Below are 18,683 nucleotides of genomic sequence, written 5' to 3' on the forward strand. Positions count from 1 at the left end.
GAGCGAGTGAGAGCGAGCGAGCGAGCGAGCTTCCATCCACTGGTTCACTCTCCAAATGATGCAACTGCCAGGGCTGGGCAGGGCTGAAGCCAGGAGTCAGGAGCTTCTTCCAGGTCTCCCATGTGGGTGCAGGGCCCCAAGCACTTAGGCCATCTTCTACTGCTTCACAGGCACATTAACAGGGAGCTGGATCAGAAGTGGAGCAGCCGGGACTCGAACTGGCGCCCATAAGGAATGCCAGCACTGCAAGTAGAGGCTTAACATGCTATGCCACACAGCACCGGCCCCTTGAGGATCCTTTAACAAACGTCAGGGGCTCACAGGGCAGCCAGAGCTCCTCAGGACGCTCACCCGCATCCATGCGGCTGGGTACCTGGGGCAGTGCCTGGGCTGGCTGCATCCCTCCCTCTGTTGCATCTCCAGGGATATGCCAGAGCGCTGGGCCCACACAGCAAGTGCCTGTAGGAGGGAGGTGGGCGATGGGTGGGAGGTGGGGCAGCCTGTGCCCACACTGCTGTGTCCCAGCCACAGGGCCGGGCTCCCTGCTGCCTGGGGAAGGGGAGGACTCGCTCTGCCCCTCTGCAGATGTAACCCGTGTCTCAGTGTAAGCATTTCACTTGGGTCTGCCATGAACCGATGCTGCGAGTGGACTGTGGGCGTGGGGAATCACCTTGCCAGGAGGTGGGCATGGCAGCAACCCAGCCCCAGCCGGAGCGGCTGTCTGCTCACCTCGCGCCGGGGCTGCTGCTGTTTCTGCCCCCAGTGGGCAAGGCCAGGTAGTGGCGATAGGAGGCAGTAGAGGATTAGGGGGCTGAAACGGTGGGGAGGGGTGGGCGCTTGGCAAACAGTTAAGACAACACCTGGACGCCTGCATCTTAGGTCACACGCAGACAGTGCCTGGTTCAAGTCCCAGCTGCTGCTGCTCCTCTTCCTCTTCTTTTTTAAGACTTATTTAATTTATTTGAAAGAGCTTCAGAGAGGGGGAGCGAGATCTTCCATCCACTGGTTCACTTCTCAAGTGGCTGAGAAAACCAGATCAGGGTCATGTCAAAGCCAGGAGCCTGGAGCTCCACGTGGGTCTCCCACAGCGTCCTTCGCTGCTTTCCCAGGCACATTAGCAGGGAGCTGGACCAGAAGCAGAGTATCCGAGGCTCGAACTGGTGTCCACACGGGCTGCTGGCGTCGCGAGCACCGGCTTCACCTGCTGTACCACCATGCCGCTCTGCTTCCGAGCCAGCTTCCTGCTCCTGTGCACCCTAGGAGGGAGACCCGGATGAGACTCTTGGTTCATGGCTTCTGCCCGGCCCTGCCCTGCCTGTTACAGGTATTTGGGGATTGAACCAGTGGATAAAAGTCCCTCGCTCTCTTCCTTTCAAATAAAATGAGAATTAAAAAACTTGAAAATGAAAAGAGACACAGTGGGGGAGCAGAAGGAGGGAAGAAGAAGAAGAGCGGATGATGAGAAGGGGGCTCTGCCAGCCAGATGTAAGCCAGCCCGTGGGGTGCATCCCCCTCCCCAACACAGAGTCCTTTCCCAGAACAAAAGACCTGTCGCCAAAGCACTTATTTAACAACAAGAGCAGCAAAACATACAAGGTACAAAAACATTCTTCTCCAAATTTTCTTCCAGTTCAATTCAACAAATACTTATTTTCGTGAAAAAGCAGATATATAAAGAAATAGAAACATGTGGATTTTTTTTTTTTTTTTGATTGAAAAGCCTCTTGGTACATCCAGGAGAACAGCATTGCCGCGTTGAGCCAAGGCACAATGGGAAAGGATTTTTAAAATAGAAAAGAACACTAATATAGAAATGTACCATGGCAATTTAAAGACAGAGCAGAGACTGAATGTGGAGTGGGGGAGGGGACTCACAGGCAACCTGTGTTCTGTGTTCCCTGTGGGCAGCTTGGGAGTGCAACTGAATCCCGGGGGACCCTCACCCAAGCCATGAACTATGGGGACAGGAAAGCTCTCTCTCCAGGGTGAGGGATAGTGTAGAAAGCAAACAGGACCGCCGAGAGCTGGATTTCAATCCGGAAAGAACATGGAGCTGGAAGATGGAAGGCTGCTCCCTTCCCTGGGACTCAGTTTCCCGTTCTGTAAAATGGGTTTGATTATCTCTACCCCTGCTCCGGACGCTAGGGTCCTGATTCTACAGGAATCCCAGCAGGGACCTGAAACCTCCCCTCTGGCGTTGCACCCACAAAACTTCACCAAGGAAAATCAGAGAGAACAGCCCTCACCCAGCAGGAGGCTTTCTGTTGGCGGTTTAAAATGTCGTATGTGAGCTAGGAGACAGAGACACACACAGAGCTCCCCTCCCCTGGGTTGTTCCTCAAAGGCCCCCGACAGCCTGGTGACCAAAGCTGTGAGCCAAGAACCCAGCTGACTGCTTGAGCCGCGTTGCTGTCGCCCAGGGCAGCCTCAGCAGGGACGTGGGGTCAGGAGCAGTGCTCTGGGCTGCAGGCTCCTAGCTGGGACTTAGGTGCCGGCGGAGGGTGAGACCTGCGCTCCACGAATCCTTGGCATCCGGGTTTCCGTCTCTGTAGGTTTCAGCAAGGTCTGTCATGCCCGAGGTGGATGGGGCTGTCGTGGCTCTGCTGGGGTGGGGGCCGAGGTGGGGGGCGACCCAGCCGCGCGGCCGGCGACAGTGGCCCCGCCGTAGTGCTGCCGCGGGGCTGAGGGCTGCCTCGTCTTCTCGCGGTCCCTTCAAGGAGCCCGTGCCTGTTCCCCATCTCACTGTCAGCGGGTTTGGCCTCTCCTGTCGCACTACATTTTCTCTTTTTAAAAAACTTTTGTTGCTCAAACTATTTCAGCTTTGACCACTGGAGACTTCAGAGTTTATTTTATATTTTTTTTAGGGAATTTATTAATACATTAGATTCTCAGGGTCACAGCAAATGCATGATAATTACTACAACACAATTCTCATCAATTCTCATGTTAATGTGATATTAATACAAAGAACAGATTCAGTGTAGCTCCTAGGTACAATTCTAAGAATATAATGATGTTTCTCTCTCTCCCTCTCTCCTTTTCTTTCTTCCTTCCTCTCTCTCTCTCTGTTTTTTCTTCAGTTTTATTTTAAATGTTTATTTAATTTTATTTATGTGAAAGGCAGAGAGATTGAGAGAGAGAATGAGAGGGAGAGAAATATCTTCCATCTGCTGGTTCAATCCCCAAATGTCTGCGACAACCAAGAATAGGCCATGCAGAAGCCAGGAGTCCAAAATGCCACACAGGTGGCCCACGTGGCTGGCGGCTGGCGGGGACCCAAGCCCCTGAGCCGTCTTCTGCCTCCCAGGAGGCATCCGCAGGGAGCTGGCTCCTCGGAAGTGGAGCAGCCAGGACTGGAACCGGCACCCTGCAACGGGGGGTACAGGGGTCCCACGACACAGCTTAAGTTTTGCATCCTTCTTTTTATTCTTTAAAAAATTTTTATTTATACTTATTTGAAAGGCAGAGAAACTCAGACAGAGTTCCTCCACTTGCTGGTTCGTTCCCCAAATGCCTCAACAGCCAGGGCTGGGCCAGGCTGAGCCTGGAGCCTGGGTCTCTCTCTGGGCCCCCAACACGGTGGCAGGGACTCGTGAACCTGAGCCGTCACCCGCCACCTCCTGCGGTGCGCGTCGGCAGGCAGCTGTGTTGGAAGCAGAGCAGCAGCTCCCACCGGCGCTCTGATGCGGGGTGCGGGTGCCCCAGGCTGCCCGCCCCTCACTGCGTTTCCTCCCGGCCCGGAAGCACCTGCCCCACCTCGGTCGCCTGGCCCCCTGTTCTCTGTCCACATCCCACACGGGTGCAGCGAGGGGCACCCGTCGCGTCCTCTTCCTCCCGGCCCTACACCCCAGGTGCTTCTGCGAGTGTCTTGAAGGCCGTGCCTGCCTTAGTGAGTCCCAGGTCCTCTGCCTCTTCTGGGTCTGGCTCAAAGTCCAAAGGCTCCGTGCCAATTACACCCGGAGGGAGCGGCCCCCTGCCCCCACCCCAGCCTTTGGAGCTGGGCTAGGCCATTAGGTCATCCCTGATCTCCATCACTGTGACTGCCACAGCCTGGAGTCTGGAGTCTGCCTGCTCCCAGTGGGCCTGGGCCTGGGCGGCTGACTCGTTTCGCTCTGTCGGCCGCTCCTCTCTGACTCCACTTGGATTCTCTCACTCTCCTCACCACTGCCACGGGGCATCTTCCTGGGGAACTCGGCCTGGGGACGGAAGCCCAGGCTGAGAGAGAGAATCCCCCTACAGCCTCTGTTCCCCAGGAGCCTGAGAAGGAAACAGCGGGAGGAGGGGGAAGCCCCTGAAATACAGAGAAGTTCCCGTGGGAGGGTGGGAGGCAGGGCCGGGAGCCCCCTGGCCCCTCTCGGCCAGCAGGGGTGCAGAGGCCTGCTGGAAAAGACCCCCTAGAAAAGCCCAGAAAGAGAGGAAACCCCTTCCCCCGAGCCGCCCCCAGGGCTGCACTGGGCCCTATTACATTCTTCTTATTGGGGATGATAGCCTGTTCTGTCTTCATAGAGCACTTTCGAACATTTTTGCTGATTTCCTTTTGCTCCAAAGCACGACCTCGCTTGTCCCTGGCTGGAAGGGTGTGCGGAGATGAGCTCTACTTCGTAAGTGAGGGACAAGGGAGCCCGGGGCAGCTAAGGGACTTGCGGGGGTCAAATCCAGAACCTGTACCCCAACTCCACAGCCCGGAGCCGCTGGGCAAACTCTGAGACGCCGCCTGGTCTCCTCTGGGCCCTTGACTTTCACTTGCTGGGTTGAAATCCCAGGGCTAACCCCCCTCGGAGATCCACAGGGGGGCCCCGTCCTCTGGCTGTGGAGGGTAGAGGGGCGCCCCCCCAGAATAAAGGGCCACCCCCAGCTGCCCCCTTGCAGCATGCAAAGCCTATGCCAAGACTTCCTGTGAGGATCACACTCGGTCCTCCCAGACCCCTGGGTGGTGAGCCTTTGGATGACTCTTATTTCTCCGACACAGGGGATCAGAGACGGTACCGCCAAGGCCAAGACTGCGGCAACCCTGGAGCTTTTATTTATTTATGTGAAAGGCAGAGTTAGACACAGAGGTCTCCCGTCTGCTGGTGCACTCCCCAAACAGCCGTGGTGCTGGGCCAAGCCAAAATCAGAAGCCAGGAGCTTCTTCCAGGTCTCCCACGTGTGTGCAGGGGCCCAAGCATGTGTGCATCCTCTGCTGCTTTCCCAGGCGCACTAGCAGGAAGCTGGATGGGAAGTGGAGCAGCCGGGACTCAAACCAGCATTCATATGGGATGCCAGTGTTGAAGGCTTAACACACTGAGCCATGATGCCAGCTTCTCTGGCGCCTTTAACTGTGAAAGATGCTCTCTGCCTCGTGTCTACAGGTCCCCCAAGGGGAACACACCTGTCCTGTTCAGGCTGCCACAGCACAATGCAGCGGCCTGAAGGAGCACAGGGGAGTGTCTCAGAGTTGGGAAGGCTGGGCAGCCCGAGGTGGACATACTGGCCGCTGTGGTTCTGGGCCAGGGCCCCCTCCCTGGCTTAGGGATGCTGCCTCCTCTATGTGCCCTCACGTGGGGAGAGCACTGGTCTCCTCCTCTTCTGGTTTTTAAAAATGTTTAATATATTTTTAAAGATGTATTTATTTGAGATGCAGAGTTACAGAGACAGGGAGAGACAGATCTTCCATCCGCTGGTTCTCCTCGGGAGAGGAGCTGGGACTTGGTCCCAGGTGTCTAACTGCTCTCTGATGCCCATCCCGTCCTTCTTCTTCTTCTTCTTCTTCTTTTTTTCTCTTAGAAAGGCAGAGTTGTAGAGAGAGAGAGTGAGGTCTTCCATCCGCTGGTTCACTCCCCAAATGACCACAACAGCCGGAGCTGCACTGATCCAAAGCCAGGAGCCAGGAGCTTCTTCTGGGTCTCCCACGCAGGTGCAGGAGCCCAAGGTCTTGGGCCATCTTCTACTGCTTTCCCAGGAGCATTAGCAGGGAGCTGGATCAGAAGTGAAGCAGCCCGGACTGGAACCTGAGCCCATATGGGATGCCGGCTCTGCAGGCGGTGGCTTTACCCGCTACACCACAGTGCTGGCCCCTCCTCTCCCTCTTATAAGAGCACAAACCCCTTTGTGGGGGCTCCCTCCTGGTGCCCTCATCTCAGCCTAACCACCTGCCACCTCCTAGCACCGTCACGTTGGGAATCAGGTTCCATGTATGAACTGGGGCACGCAAACATTGTCCTTTGTGTGCAGGGGCACTGATGGGGAGATCAAGGAACAAGAAAGATAAGCCAGGTACCAGGGCCCCTGAGTGTCCCCAGGGCCACGGAGGTCACCTACTGACGACCTCAGGGTCAGAAACAAAGTCATCTGCCCTGGGCCCAGCGGCAGAGACAGAGCCGTAACCCGGCGTCCTGGCAGCCAGGCCCAGAGCTGCGCCCTCGGGCTGCTTCCTCCTCTGTGTCCCAGCTGTGCCCCTGCCACAGCAGAGGCCTCGGTGGACCTGTGTTCATCAGCCCAGCCCAGCCCAGCCCAGCCCATGAAGAAACTTCTTGATGACCTACAAACCTTCAAATCCTCACTGAGGGGCCAGCGCTGCGGTGTAGCGGGTAACGCTGCCGCCTGTGACGCAGGCATCCCCGAGGGTGCCAGTTTGTATCCCAGCTGCTCCACTTCCAATCCAACTTCCTACTGATGGCCTGGGAAGACAGTGAAAGATGGCCCAGGTGCTTGGGCCCCTGACTATGTGGGGGACCCAGAAGAAGCTCCTGGCTGTTAGGGCCATTTGGGGAGTGAACCAGCGGATGGAAGATCTCTGTCTCTCCCTCTCTCTCTCTGTAACTCTGACTTTCAACTAAATAAGTAAATCTTTAGATCTCTGCTCTCCTCTAAGAGGATCCTCATGGGGTGCTAGCCTGCTTCCTGCTAACGCACACCCTAGGGCGGTACCTGGATTGAGTTCTGGGCCCCTGGTTTCGGCCTGATCCAGCCCTGGCTGTTGGGGGCATTTGGGGGAATGAACCAGAAGATGGAAAATCATTCTCCGTCTGTCTCTTTTCAAGTAAAATAAAAGTAAGTAAATAATTTTTAAAGAGGGTCCTCCCAAGTACCTGATACCTTCAACTCTGTGGTCTCACACTGCTTTCTTTCCAGCCTCCGACCCACCCCCGCCCCTCGTGGCTGCGTCTGTCTCACTCAGGGCACGGGAGCACCTGGAGCAGTGGCGGTCGCTGGGCTGTGGCTTCCTGTCCGTCAGCGTGCACAGGAGAGGCCACTCTCCTGGCTCCAGGGCTGGGTGCCAGTGCCCTCCGCCTCCTGGCCCCTCCTGGCCCTCTGCTGCCAGCCCTGGGGCCCAGTCTCTTCATTGCCTGGGGCCTCCAGCCTCCTGGGGCCTGCGTCGAAGGGCAGTAAGCCACAGCCCTGGACAGGGAGTGCTGGCTGGGTCAGAGCAGCACAGACCGAGTCTCCCGCTGTCCCGGTGCTGTCCTGGGACGTCAATTCTCCAGATAAGACAAAACCGCCGCGACTCTCTGAGCTCGCCGATGTCTGTGGAATAAACGCGACCACAGCCAGGTGCAAGCTGCCCGTGGCGGGCGCGCTCCCGAGCGTCTCCCGCTCGGCGCTCCTGCCTCCTGCACGCTGCCGCCCCCCACCCCACCCAGGTGCCACCCTCGGCTCCCAGACATCCTGGAGGCTGGGGCAGTCTCTGATTTTGTCTCAGGCTACGGCAGGTGTCTGTGGAAGAGTCTGGGAAAGCCAGGTCCCAGACAGTACCTCTCTCTAAGCTCCCGGGCCCCAGCCACAGGGGCGAGAGGCAAACAGCGTCAAGCCTTGATGTCTAAAAGGGTTTTTTTCTTCCAAGAAGTTCAAAGCAGTTGCTGCGTCTGATCTTTCCTTATCCTCCAACACCCTGGGGAAGTGGGGGGACGGGCAGGGATGGTTCTGGTACCCCTTCCTGGAAGCCGGGGACACCGAGGTCCAGAAAGCAGGCACCGCTGGTTCTGGGCCAGCAGCGGCTGGGAGCACAGGGCAGGCTGGGGAGTCCCACTGCGCTGCCCTGGTCAACCTCCTGTCCCCTCCCCTCCCCCTCCCTGTGACCCCGCAGCAGGGGGCAGGCAGGATGGAGAGGCACAAGCCCTCCTGTGGTTTCCCCAGACAGAACCCGGGTCTGTGCTTTCCAGCTCCCTGTCTGAGACCACACACCCTTCGCACCTCCAGGGGAGCTGGCCCGACTGGCTTCCCTTGGGGCTGTGCCAGCTCTGTCTCATTAGCAGGTCTGTTTCCAGGTGGATCCAGCGTGCGGTCATTAAAGCGATAAACAAGTTCCCGGTTGTCGGCGGGCTAGCCCTGGCACCCAGCGCTCCCTGCATTGTGCTGGGTTCCAGCAGGCCCACACAGCCTCTGAAACAATGCCTCACTTCCTCCCGGGAAGCCGCAGACCCGAGCCAGCCTCCTGGGCTCGCCCACGTGCTCCGGCCAAGCCATTGTCTCCAAGGCGCGCGCGTCCAGCTATTCCCATGACCAGGGTCGTTGCATCCTCTTTGTCCACTCCTCCTGTCCACTCGCGGGAGGTCAAGGGGAAGGGGGCAAATCGCTGTGGCTGCCCTAAGGACGCCACACCCAGCCCCCCCGCTCCCCGCAGGCCCTGGCTGGCTGGATCCCACACCTCTGCATCTCCCTGGAATAGGGGCACAAAAAAGCCTCTGGAAGCGAGCAGGAGCCTCCTGGCACCCCTCTACTGTCTCTCTCTGGCCGGGATTGCTGCCTCCATGCGGTGTTCCAGCAGAGATACCCGGGGAGGGGTTGGGGGATGGGCCGGTCAGTGATGCTCCTGCGGCCGTCCGGTTACCGCCCGGGAGAAGTGCTGGCAAGCCCCGGGGTTTCTTTCCCAAGGGACTCCAGTGGGCATTCAGCCAGGTCCCCCTCAAAGTCGGCTGTTGGGGCGCCTACATCAGGATCGCCGCCAGCGCGCGTGTCTATCTGGGAGTCCTTAGATGCAGGGAGAGAGCTGGGCACAAAGCGAGCTAGGGTTTGAAAACAGGATGAGGGGCAGGTTTGGCCTCTGGCAACAATGCCGGAGTCCCATATCCCAGTACTCAGCGCTGACCTCTGACCCCGCCTTCTGCCAATGCACCACTGGGAGGCAGTGAACTTGGCTCAAGGAGTGGGGTCCCTGCCGTCCAAGAGGGAGACCTGGATTGAGTTCTTGGCTTCTGGCTTTGGCTTGGCCCCGGGGGTGTTGTGGCCTTTGGGGGCTGGGGGGTAGTGAACCAGCAGAGAGAAGCATATTCTCTCTCTCTCTCTCTATCTTTCCCTCTCTCTGTCAATTCACCTTTCAAATAAATAAATAATAAATCTTTTTAAAAAGAAAAGAAAAAAAGGATGAGATTTGGCATGGGGAAGAGACCAAGAGGGCGAGGCCAGATCTGGTGGAACATCTGGCCAGGCCACGGGCAGCCTGGCCCTGGGGGTCCGCCAGGTAAGGGGTGCTGCGGAGTGCAGGCAGAGGTGCCAGGGACTCCGTGTGCAGTCTCTCGCCCCTGCCAAGACCCGAGCAGAGCCGGTGAGGACTTCACTGAGGGCCAACTCTGCATCAGCTCAGCACGGCTGCTGAGCCGGCCCAGCTGTGGCCCCGGGGTACGCACCTGGGACACCCGGGCAGCTCAGCCTCCGGCAGGCAGGAGGTCTGGTTGTAGCTGCCCAGGAAAGAGGGTCCTGGCCCGGGCTGGGCAGGGAGGGGCTGCTGGGATAGGACCTGCCCCCCCAGGAAGGAGCCCTGCTGTCTGCAGCCTTGGGGCTGCAGGGGGTGAGCAGGTAGAGACAGAGACTGGCCTCAGAGCACGCGTCCTTGATGCAGGCTACAGCAACGGTGCCTTCCTTTTCTTTCTTTTTTTCCCTAAAGATTTATTTATTTATTTGAAAGGCAGAGTTATAGATAGGCAGAGAGAGAGAGAGAGAGAGAGAGAGGGGTCTTGCATCTCCTGGTTCACTCCCCAGATGGCTACAATGGCCGGAGCTGTGCTGATCCGAAGCCAGGAGCCAGGAGCTTCTTCCAGGTCTTGCATGCGTGTGTAGGGGTCCAAGGACCTGGGCCATCTTCTACTGCTTTCCCAGGCCCTAGCAGAGCTGGATCAGAAGTGGAGCAGCCAGAACTTGAAACGGCACCTATATGGGATGCTGGCACTGCAGGTGGTGACTTTACCTGCTACGCCACAGCACCGGCCTCTTCCTTTTCTTTTAAACTTGGCTTTATCGATATAGAATTTACTTAAAATACACCCGTTGGAAGTGTGCAGTTTGGGGCAGGCGTGGTGGCACACTGGTGAAAATGCCTGCTTCACATCCCATGTTGGAGTGCCTGGGTTCAGGTCCCAGCTCTGCTTCTGATCCAGCTTCCTGCCCACGCGCATCCTGGGAGGCAGCTGATGAGGGCTCACGTACCTGAGTCCCTGCCACCCTCGTGGGAGGCCCAGATTGAGTTCTGGGCTCCTGGGTGTGGTCTGTCGCAGCCCTGGCTGTTGCAGGAATTTGGGGAGTGAACCACAGATGAAAGATCTTTGTCTGTCTATCTGTCTATGTATTTTAAATAAGATTAAAGTAAATTCAAAATAAAGTATATAGTTCCATGCGTTTTAGCAAATGTATAAGCCCACATAACCACCACTGCAGCCAAGGCATAGAACAGTCCCGCTGTGCCTTTGTGCCCACTGCAGCCAGTGTATCCCAGCCACTGGCCCCTGGTGACCTCTAGTCTGGCATCTGTCACTGGGAATAGTTTCACAAATGCGAGGTATGGATGAGCCGCAGGGTATAGATCCTTCCATCTCCGGCTTCACCCAGTCAGTGTTCGTGTCGGTGGCTTGTTTCTTTTTATTGCTGAGAGGGGTCTTTATTTATTTATTTATTTATTTTGACAGGCAGAGTGGACAGTGAGAGAGAGAGAGAGAGAGAAAGGTCTTCCTTTGCCGTTGGTTCACCCTCCAATGGCCGCTGCGGCTGGCATGCTGCGGCTGGCGCACCACGCTGATCTGAAGCCAGTAGCCAGGTGCTTTTCCTGGTCTCCCATGGGGTGCAGGGCCCAAGCACTTGGGCCATCCTCCGCTGCACTCCCTGGCCACAGCAGAGGGCTGGCCTGGAAGAGGGGCAACCGGGACAGAATCTGGCGCCCTGACCGGGACTAGAACCTGGTGTGCCGGCGCCGCTAGGCGGAGGATTAGCCTAGTGAGCCACGGCGCTGGCCGAGAGGTGTCTCATCGTGCAGCTACGCCACAATGTGTTTGTCCATTTGCCCATCGAGGACATTGGCATTGCTTCCAGTTTGGAGCTGTTACAGATGAAGTTACCCTCAATGTGCACGGACAGGTCCTTGTGGGTTATATTCTCAAATTGTTGGGTTGTGCAGCAGGTGTGTGTTAACCTGATAGGAAAGTGGCAAACTGGGGCCAGCACTGTGGCACAGCCGGTTAAGCTGCCAGTTGTACCAGCATCCCACCGCAGAGTGTCAGTTTGGATCCCAGATGCTCTGCTTCTGGTCCACCTTCCTGCTGGTGTGCCTGGGAAGACTGCAGAAAATGACCCAAGTCCTTGGGTCCCTGCCACCCATGTGGGAGACCTGGACGGACTTCCAGGCTCCTGGCTTCAGCCTGGCCCAGCCCTGGCCTTGGTGGCCATTTGGAGAATGAACCAGTGGGTGGAATATCTTTCTCTCTTTCTGCTGCTCACATAATTAAATTTAAAACAAAGAAGAAATTGGCCAACTATTTCCAAAGTGGTTGTAGCCCTGTATGCACCTGCCAGTGATGTGAGAACCTTCCGGCTGCCCTGCGCCCTTGCTCACTCTTGACATTTTTTTGCTTGTAACCATTGCTATGGAAAGGTAATAAAATCTCATTGGGGTCTTAGCTTGCATTTCCTTAACCGTTAATGATGTTGAATGTGCCTCTTGGTCATTCATATATTTGGAGAAATGACTTCTCAAATAATCCATGCAAAAAACATTGATTTTTCTTCTTACTGGATTGCGAGGGCTCTTTCTAAACTCTGCGTACAGATGCCCTCAATGCCGTCAGTGCATGCACTGGGAATACTTCCTCCCAGGCTGTGATCTGCGACTTCCGTTTTCTGGAAGCGTCCTTTGAAGAGCCACAGTTTCCAGTTTCAATGGCATCCCTGCGCTAACTCTTTATGGTGGGTGCTTTTGCTGTCCTAAGTAAGCCAAGGTCAGGTCTTGTGTTTTCTCTTAGAATTTTGCCATGTTAGCTTTGCTGAAAGACGCTCTGTCTTATCATTTGTTCAAAGATATTCTTTCATCTTTAAACTCTCTGGGTACTTTTGTCAAAAATCAATTGGTGGGGCCGGCGCTGTGGCGTAGCGGGTAAGGACGCCGCCTGCAGTGCCGGCATCCCATATGGGCGCCAGTTCTAGTCCCAGCTGCTCCACTTCCCATCCAGCTCTCTGCTGTGGCCTGGGAAAGCAGTAGAAGATGGCCCAAGTCCTTGGGCCCCTGCATGCATGTGGGAGACCCAGAAGAAGCTCCTGGCTCCTGGCTTCAGATTGGTGCAGCTCTGGCCATTGCAGCCAATTGGGGAGTGAACCAGCGGATGGAAGACCTCTCTCTCTCTCTCTCTCTGCCTCTCCTTCTCTCTCTGTGTAACTCTGACTTTCAAATAAATAATTTTTTTTTTTAAATCAATTGGTGGGGGAGGCCTTGGGCCTAGCAGCTGAGGCAGCAGTGACACTGGAATGCCTGGGTTTGACATCCACCTCCGGCTCCTGACTCTGGCTCCCTGCTAATGCCTACCCCGGGAGGCAGCAGGCGATGGCTTAAGAAATTGAGTTCCTGCCACCCACGTGGGAGATCTGAATTGAATTCCAGGCTCCCAGCTTTGAGCCAGGGGCCACTGGGGGCCTCTGGGGAGTGAACCAGTGGATGGGAGCTATTTCTCTCTGTCTTTCTGCCTCCCAAATAAATAAACATTTATAAACTCAATCTGCAAACCATGTGTGGGTCTGTCTCTGGATTCCCTATGCTGATGTGTGTGAGGGCAATTCAAAAAGTCACAGGAAAAATGGAACTATGAGTTTTGGGACTGGCTTTGCAACACAGTGGGTTAAGCTGCCACCGGTCATGCCAGCATCCCATATAGGCATGCCTGCTGCTCAGTTTCCCATCCAGCTCCCTGCTGATGTGCCTGGGAGGATGGCACAAGAAAGCCTAAGTACTTGTGCCCCTGCCACCCATGTGGGAGACCCAGATGGAGTTCCAGGCTCCTGGCTTTGGCCTGGCCCAGCCTTGGCCAGCTGTTGAGGCTGCTTAGGAAGTGAACCAGTGGCTGGAAGATCTCTCTCTCAGTCTACTTCTTCCTCTGTGTTCTGCTCTTCAAACACATACATACATACATACATAAATCTTTTAAAAATAAGTTTATTTGGGGGCCAGCATTGTGGCACACCAGGTTAAGCCGCCACCTGCGACACCAACATCCCGTATCAGAACACCAGTTTGAGTCCCAGCTGCTCTGCTTCCAATCCAGGTAACCGTTAATGACCTGGGAAAGCAGCAGAAGATGGGCCAAACACTTGGGCCCCTGCTGCCTATGTGGGTGACCTGGATGGAATTCCTGGCTCCTGCCTTCAGCCTGGCTCAGCCCCAGCTGTTATTAGTGAACCAGTGGATGGAAAATCTCTTTGTCTCTCTGTCTGTCCATCTCTCTGTAACTCTTTCAAATAAGTAAATTATTTTTTAAAAAAATTTATTTTGATACAAAAAATGTTGATGCCCTAGCCTAGTTTTTTCATAACATTCATCTTCCATGAGTTTTTTTAAAGGATTTATTTATTTTATTTGAAAGGCATAAATAGAGAAAGGGAAGGATAAAGAGAGAAAGATCTTCCATCTGCTGGTTCATCCCCAAATGGCTACAGGGACTGAGGCTGGGCCAGGCGGAAGCCAGGGGCCCAGCACCCCCTCCAGGTCTCCCATGTGGGTGGCAGGGCCCTAAGCACTTGGGCCATCTTCCACTGTCTTCCCAGGTACATAAGCAGGGAGCTAGATCGGAAGTGGATCAGCCAGGACTCGAACCAGCACTCCTATGGGATGCCAGTGCCACCACGCCGGCCCCTTCCACGGACTTTCTGCAGAGCCTCTGTATCTCTTTGGTTTCTCACAGCGAGTTTTGTTCTTTGCAGTACAAAGGTCCCACACAGCTTTTGGCACTTCGACCCCTACTTCATGTTTGTGGCTGCTACTCTAAGGATGTCTCTTCATTTTCTAATTGTTTGCTACCCGTATGTAGAAATACACCTAACTGTGGGTGTTGACCTTAATTTCTGCCACCTTGCTGAATTCTCTTGTTGGCCCTGGCAGTTTTGTTTTGTTTGCCAATTTCTCAGAATTTTCTAGAAAGGTGTCACGTCAGCTGTCAAGAACGCCTGTATTTCTTTCATCAGTCTCCATGGGCCCCGCGCTCCTGGTCTTGATGTCAGATCCTTTTTGTATTTTGCAAAAATTCATCAAGGGCTTTGGTGTCGCAGCTTCTGTTCCTCGTAATATGTTTTTTTAAAATATTTATTTATTTTTTATTTGAGAGTCAGAGTTACACAGAGAGAGGAGAGGCAGAGAGAGAGAGAGAGAGAGAGAGAGAGAGGTCTTCCATCCTTTGGTTCACTCCCCAATTGGCCGCAACTGCCGGAACTGCGCCAATCCGAAGCCAGGAGCCAGGAGCTTCTTCCAGGTCTCCCACGTGCGTGCAGGGGCCCAAGGACTTGGGCCATCTTCCACTGCTTTCCCAGGCCACAGCAGAGAGCTGGATTGGAAGTGGAGCAGCTGGGACTAGAACCGGCACCCATATGAGATGCTGGCACTGCAGGCCAGGGCGTTAACCCGCTGTACCACAGCTCCGGCCCCCCTCGTAATATCTTTGACGGCGATATCGGGGTAACGCTGGCCCCTAACACGAGTGGGGAAACCCCCATCTTCCTTTGTTTCCTGAGATATTCCTGCAGGGTTAGGATCATTTCATCCTTAATGTTCGATCAGATTTCAACAGCTTTATTTGCACTGCAAATTCAAGTCTTCAGGAGAATGAAGGCTACTAGATTTTCTATTTCTTCTTGGGCCAGTGTCGGTGTTCTCAGTAATTTGTCCGTTTCTTCCAAGGTGCGGAATGTAGCCTCTGAAGCCGTTGGTACTGCTCCCTCTTTATCTGTTTCATGTTTGTAGCTCCTGCAGGCTGCCCCACCCCCTTTCATTCCTGATGCTGGTCATTTGTGTCTTTCTTCTTTTGTGGTTGATCAACCTAGCTGGAGGTTTATCAATTTTATTGATTTCTCCAAGGAACCAGCCTTTGCTTTCATTGATTTTCTTTATTGTTGGTCTGTTTCTGATTTCACTGATTTCTCCTCTTTCCTTTGTTGTTTTCCTCCGGGCATTGCTGTCTGAAGGTCGGGGAAGGGTGTAGGTTTCCATTCCTATCTCCAATTACAAATCATCGGAGGTCAGAGGGACAAGGGACCTGAGACCTCTCCCTGCCACCCTCTCTGTTTAACAGGGAGGAGAGACCCAGAGGGAGGCGACTTTCTCCAGGCCAGCTCACGGGATGTTTCACGTATGTGGTGTTACTCATTTCCAGGTATGTAGTGCTACTCATTCGTGCAGTATGTATTTGTCACATGTACGCCGTGGGCCACAGGCTCTGAGAACAAAGATGAAGACGCCACAGGCTCTGTTTTCAAACAGCTCTGGTGACACGTGCCACAGCCGAGGTGTGCTCAGGCTGCCACAGAAGCGCGAGGGAGGAACGTGGCCTCGGGCGCATGGTGCGCACGTGACCTGTACATGCGGACAGGGCTGGGGGTGGGGGCGGGGAGGGAGGACTTCAGAGAAGATAGTGCGAACAGATTCCTCATGCAAGAGAACCCCTTTTCCCTCCAGAAAGAGCTTTGTGAATCTATTAAAAATGTGTTTAAATAGGGTGAATGGGCAGGCAATGGCACAGCGGCTAAGGCACCGCATCCCATCCGGGAGAGCCTGGTTCGAGTCCCAGATCTGGTTCTGGTTCCAGCTTCCTGCTAAAGGTCATCCTGAGAGGTAGCAGATGATGGCTCAAGGACTTGGGTCCCACCGCTCACTTAGGAGATGCAGACTGGGTTCCAGGCTCCCGGCTTTGGCCTGGCCCACCCTTGGCTGTTGTGGGCATTTGAGGAGTGAACCAGTACACAGAGGATCTCTGTTTTTCTAATAAACACAAATTTTAAAAATCTAAAGGAAATAGAAAGCAAAATAAGTCCCAGGCCTGGCATTGTGGCATAGCGGGTAAAGTTGCTGCCTGTGACATCGGCAAGCCACATGGATGCCAGTTCATGTCCCGGCTGCCGCACTTCCAATCCAGCTCCCTGCTAATGGCCTGGGAAAGCAGTGGAAGATGGCCCAAGTGCTTGGGTCCCTGCACCCATGTGTGAGACCTGGATGAAGCTTTTGGCTCCTGGCTTCAGCCTGGCCTAGTGTTAGCCATTGCAGCCATCTGGGGAGTGAACCAGTGGGTGGAAGATCTCTGTCTCTCTCTCTACCTTTCTCTCTCTCTCTCTTTCTCTCTCAAAATAAATCTTAAAAAAAAAAAAAAAGAAAGAAAGAAAGCAAGCAAAGCAAAGCAAGTCTCAGTAAGCAGCAACCAATTAATCAATTAGCTCATTGTGTGTCCAGCGTCTTGCTATAAGGCTTGGCAGAATGCAGAGTATGCAAATGATTCCATCATGCTTCCCAGAGGAGAGAGATTCTCCCAGGTTCCCATTTATCAGCTTCTTTTCTTGTTTTTAAAGATTTATTTTATTTATTGGTTTGTGTTGACTTGACAGGTGGAGTGACAGAGACAGAGACGGACAGGGAGTCGGAGACAGAGTTTCCATCCACTATTCCTCCCCCAATGGCTGCAACTGCCAGGGCTGAGCCAGGCTGGAGCCAGCAGCCGGGAGCTCCGTCTGGGTCTCCCCTGTGGGTGGCAGGGGTCAAGCACTTGGGCCGTCCTCTGCTGCTGTCCCAGGACTTTGGCAGGGAGCTGGATCAGAAGAGTAGCAGCCAGGGCGCAGCCCAGTGCCCTGCTGTGGAGCGCTGGATCGCAGGCGGCAGTTTAACCTGCTCCGCACAACGCCGGCTCCCGTCTGTCATTTTCCCTCCGCAGTCGGCCGATGGCACCTGTGGCTGGTAGGTACGTCAGAAGCTGTCGAGCTGTCCGATGCAGGCTGACAGCCTCCTCTTCACTGTGTTTACAAATTACTCTAAAACACAGCAGCTCCAAATGCACACACGTGGGTTCTGAGGGTCAGGGACGCAGGCGTGGCTTAGCTGTAGAGGGGCCAGCTCAGGGTCTCTCATGGGGTCTTTCACAAAGCTCTGAAGACTGGACTGTGACCAGAGTGAAGCTCAGGCACGAGGCATGCGCAGGAGGCCTGGGGTCCTCGCTGGCCGGCCTTTCCCCGGGCTGCTTGACCCAACGGCCGCACACTGGACCCTCTGCCATGGTCTGTGCGTTAGGACAGGGTCCAGGGGCAGGTGTTGGTGCCGTGGTGAAGACACTGATGAGGATGCCTGACCCGACACTGGAGTACCTGGGTTCCAGCCCTGGCTCTGCGTTGGATGACAGCTAATGCAGCCCTGGGAGGCAGCAGGTGAGCATTTGGGTCCCTGCCACCCACGTGGGAGACCAGGATGGAGGTCCTGGCTCCTGGTTTCACCCAGGCCCAGCCCCGGCTGCTGTGAGTTTTTGAGAAGTGAACCGCTGTATGGGAAATCAATCTCTCTCTCTCTCTCTCTCTCTCTCTCTCAAAACAAAACAACAGAGTGTCTCTGTGGGCACTGGTTCGTGTCCCAGCTGCTCTACTTCCAATCCAGCTCCCTGCTGATGGCCTGGGAAAAGCAGCAGAGGACAGCCCCTGCACCCATGTGGGAGACCTAGAAGAAGCTCCCGGCTCCTGGCTTCGGCCTGGCCCAGCTCTGGCTGTTGTGGACATCTGGGGAGTGAACCAGTGGATGGAAGCCCTCTCTGTCTCTCCCTCTCTCTGTAACTGACTTTCAAATAAATACACTGTTTTGAAAACAAAGAAACAAGAATAGAGTCCTGAGTCCAGCTCACACCCAGTGGAAGGGATTACACCGGGTCAAGGGCACCAACACAAAAGGCTGGGATCACTGGGGGCGCTTTGGATACTTAGTATCACAGGTACCCTCCTGGATGGAGTGCAGCCTTGACAAGGAAGCTTAGTAGCATTGCGATCAAGAAGGCTAATCCGAGCCTGCAATGCTGGAATCCCACAGGGACGCTGGTTCATGTCCCGGCTGTTCCACTTACAATCCGGCTCCCTGCTAATGGCCTGGGAAAGCAGCAGAGGATGGCCCAAGTGTTTGGGCCCCTGCACCTATGTGGGAGACCCGGAAGAAGCTCCTGGTTCCTGGCTTCAGCCTGGCCCAGCTCTGGCTATTGTGGCCATCTGGGGAGTGAACCAGCAGATGGAAGACCCCTCTCTCTGTCTGTCCCTCTCTCTCTGTAACTCTGACTTTCAAAATAAATAACATAAATCTTTACAAAAGAAGTTATTTGCTTAAAAAGAAAGACGAATTCATCCTTGCCTCATTTTCTACACAGAACTGTAAGGAAAGGGCCTCATTCTAAGACATGGAAGCACCTTCCAGCTGCTTGTCCTCTTTGTAGACATCATGCTGTTGCATTCTC

The 18,683-nt window shown here is 54.8% G+C and overlaps 1 protein-coding gene across 10 annotated transcripts in view; it reads left to right on the forward strand.

The window, feature by feature from the left end:
- Positions 1-18,033, forward strand: part of LOC149122504 (uncharacterized) — a 34,774-nt gene extending 16,741 nt beyond the window's left edge. For 8 of the 10 annotated variants that reach the window (XR_016219539.1, XR_016219542.1, XR_016219537.1 and 5 more), the window contains exons 3-5: positions 15,510-15,590; positions 17,489-17,622; positions 17,794-18,033. Coding sequence is in view for 1 of the 10 variants with exons in the window: in XM_089312094.1 (XP_089168220.1) it covers positions 15,510-15,590; positions 17,494-17,601 (189 nt within the window). In the remaining 9 variants the exon portion in view is untranslated. The remainder of the gene's footprint in view (positions 1-15,509; positions 15,591-17,488; positions 17,623-17,793) is intronic. The other 2 variants (XR_016219541.1, XM_089312094.1) reach the window with 1 other exon arrangement.
- Positions 18,034-18,683: the final 650 nt, after the last annotated feature.

This window comes from Oryctolagus cuniculus, chromosome 13 (assembly GCF_051225735.1).
Source record: "Oryctolagus cuniculus isolate XC-2025 breed Fujian yellow rabbit chromosome 13, ASM5122573v1, whole genome shotgun sequence".
Lineage (NCBI taxonomy): Eukaryota > Metazoa > Chordata > Mammalia > Lagomorpha > Leporidae > Oryctolagus > Oryctolagus cuniculus.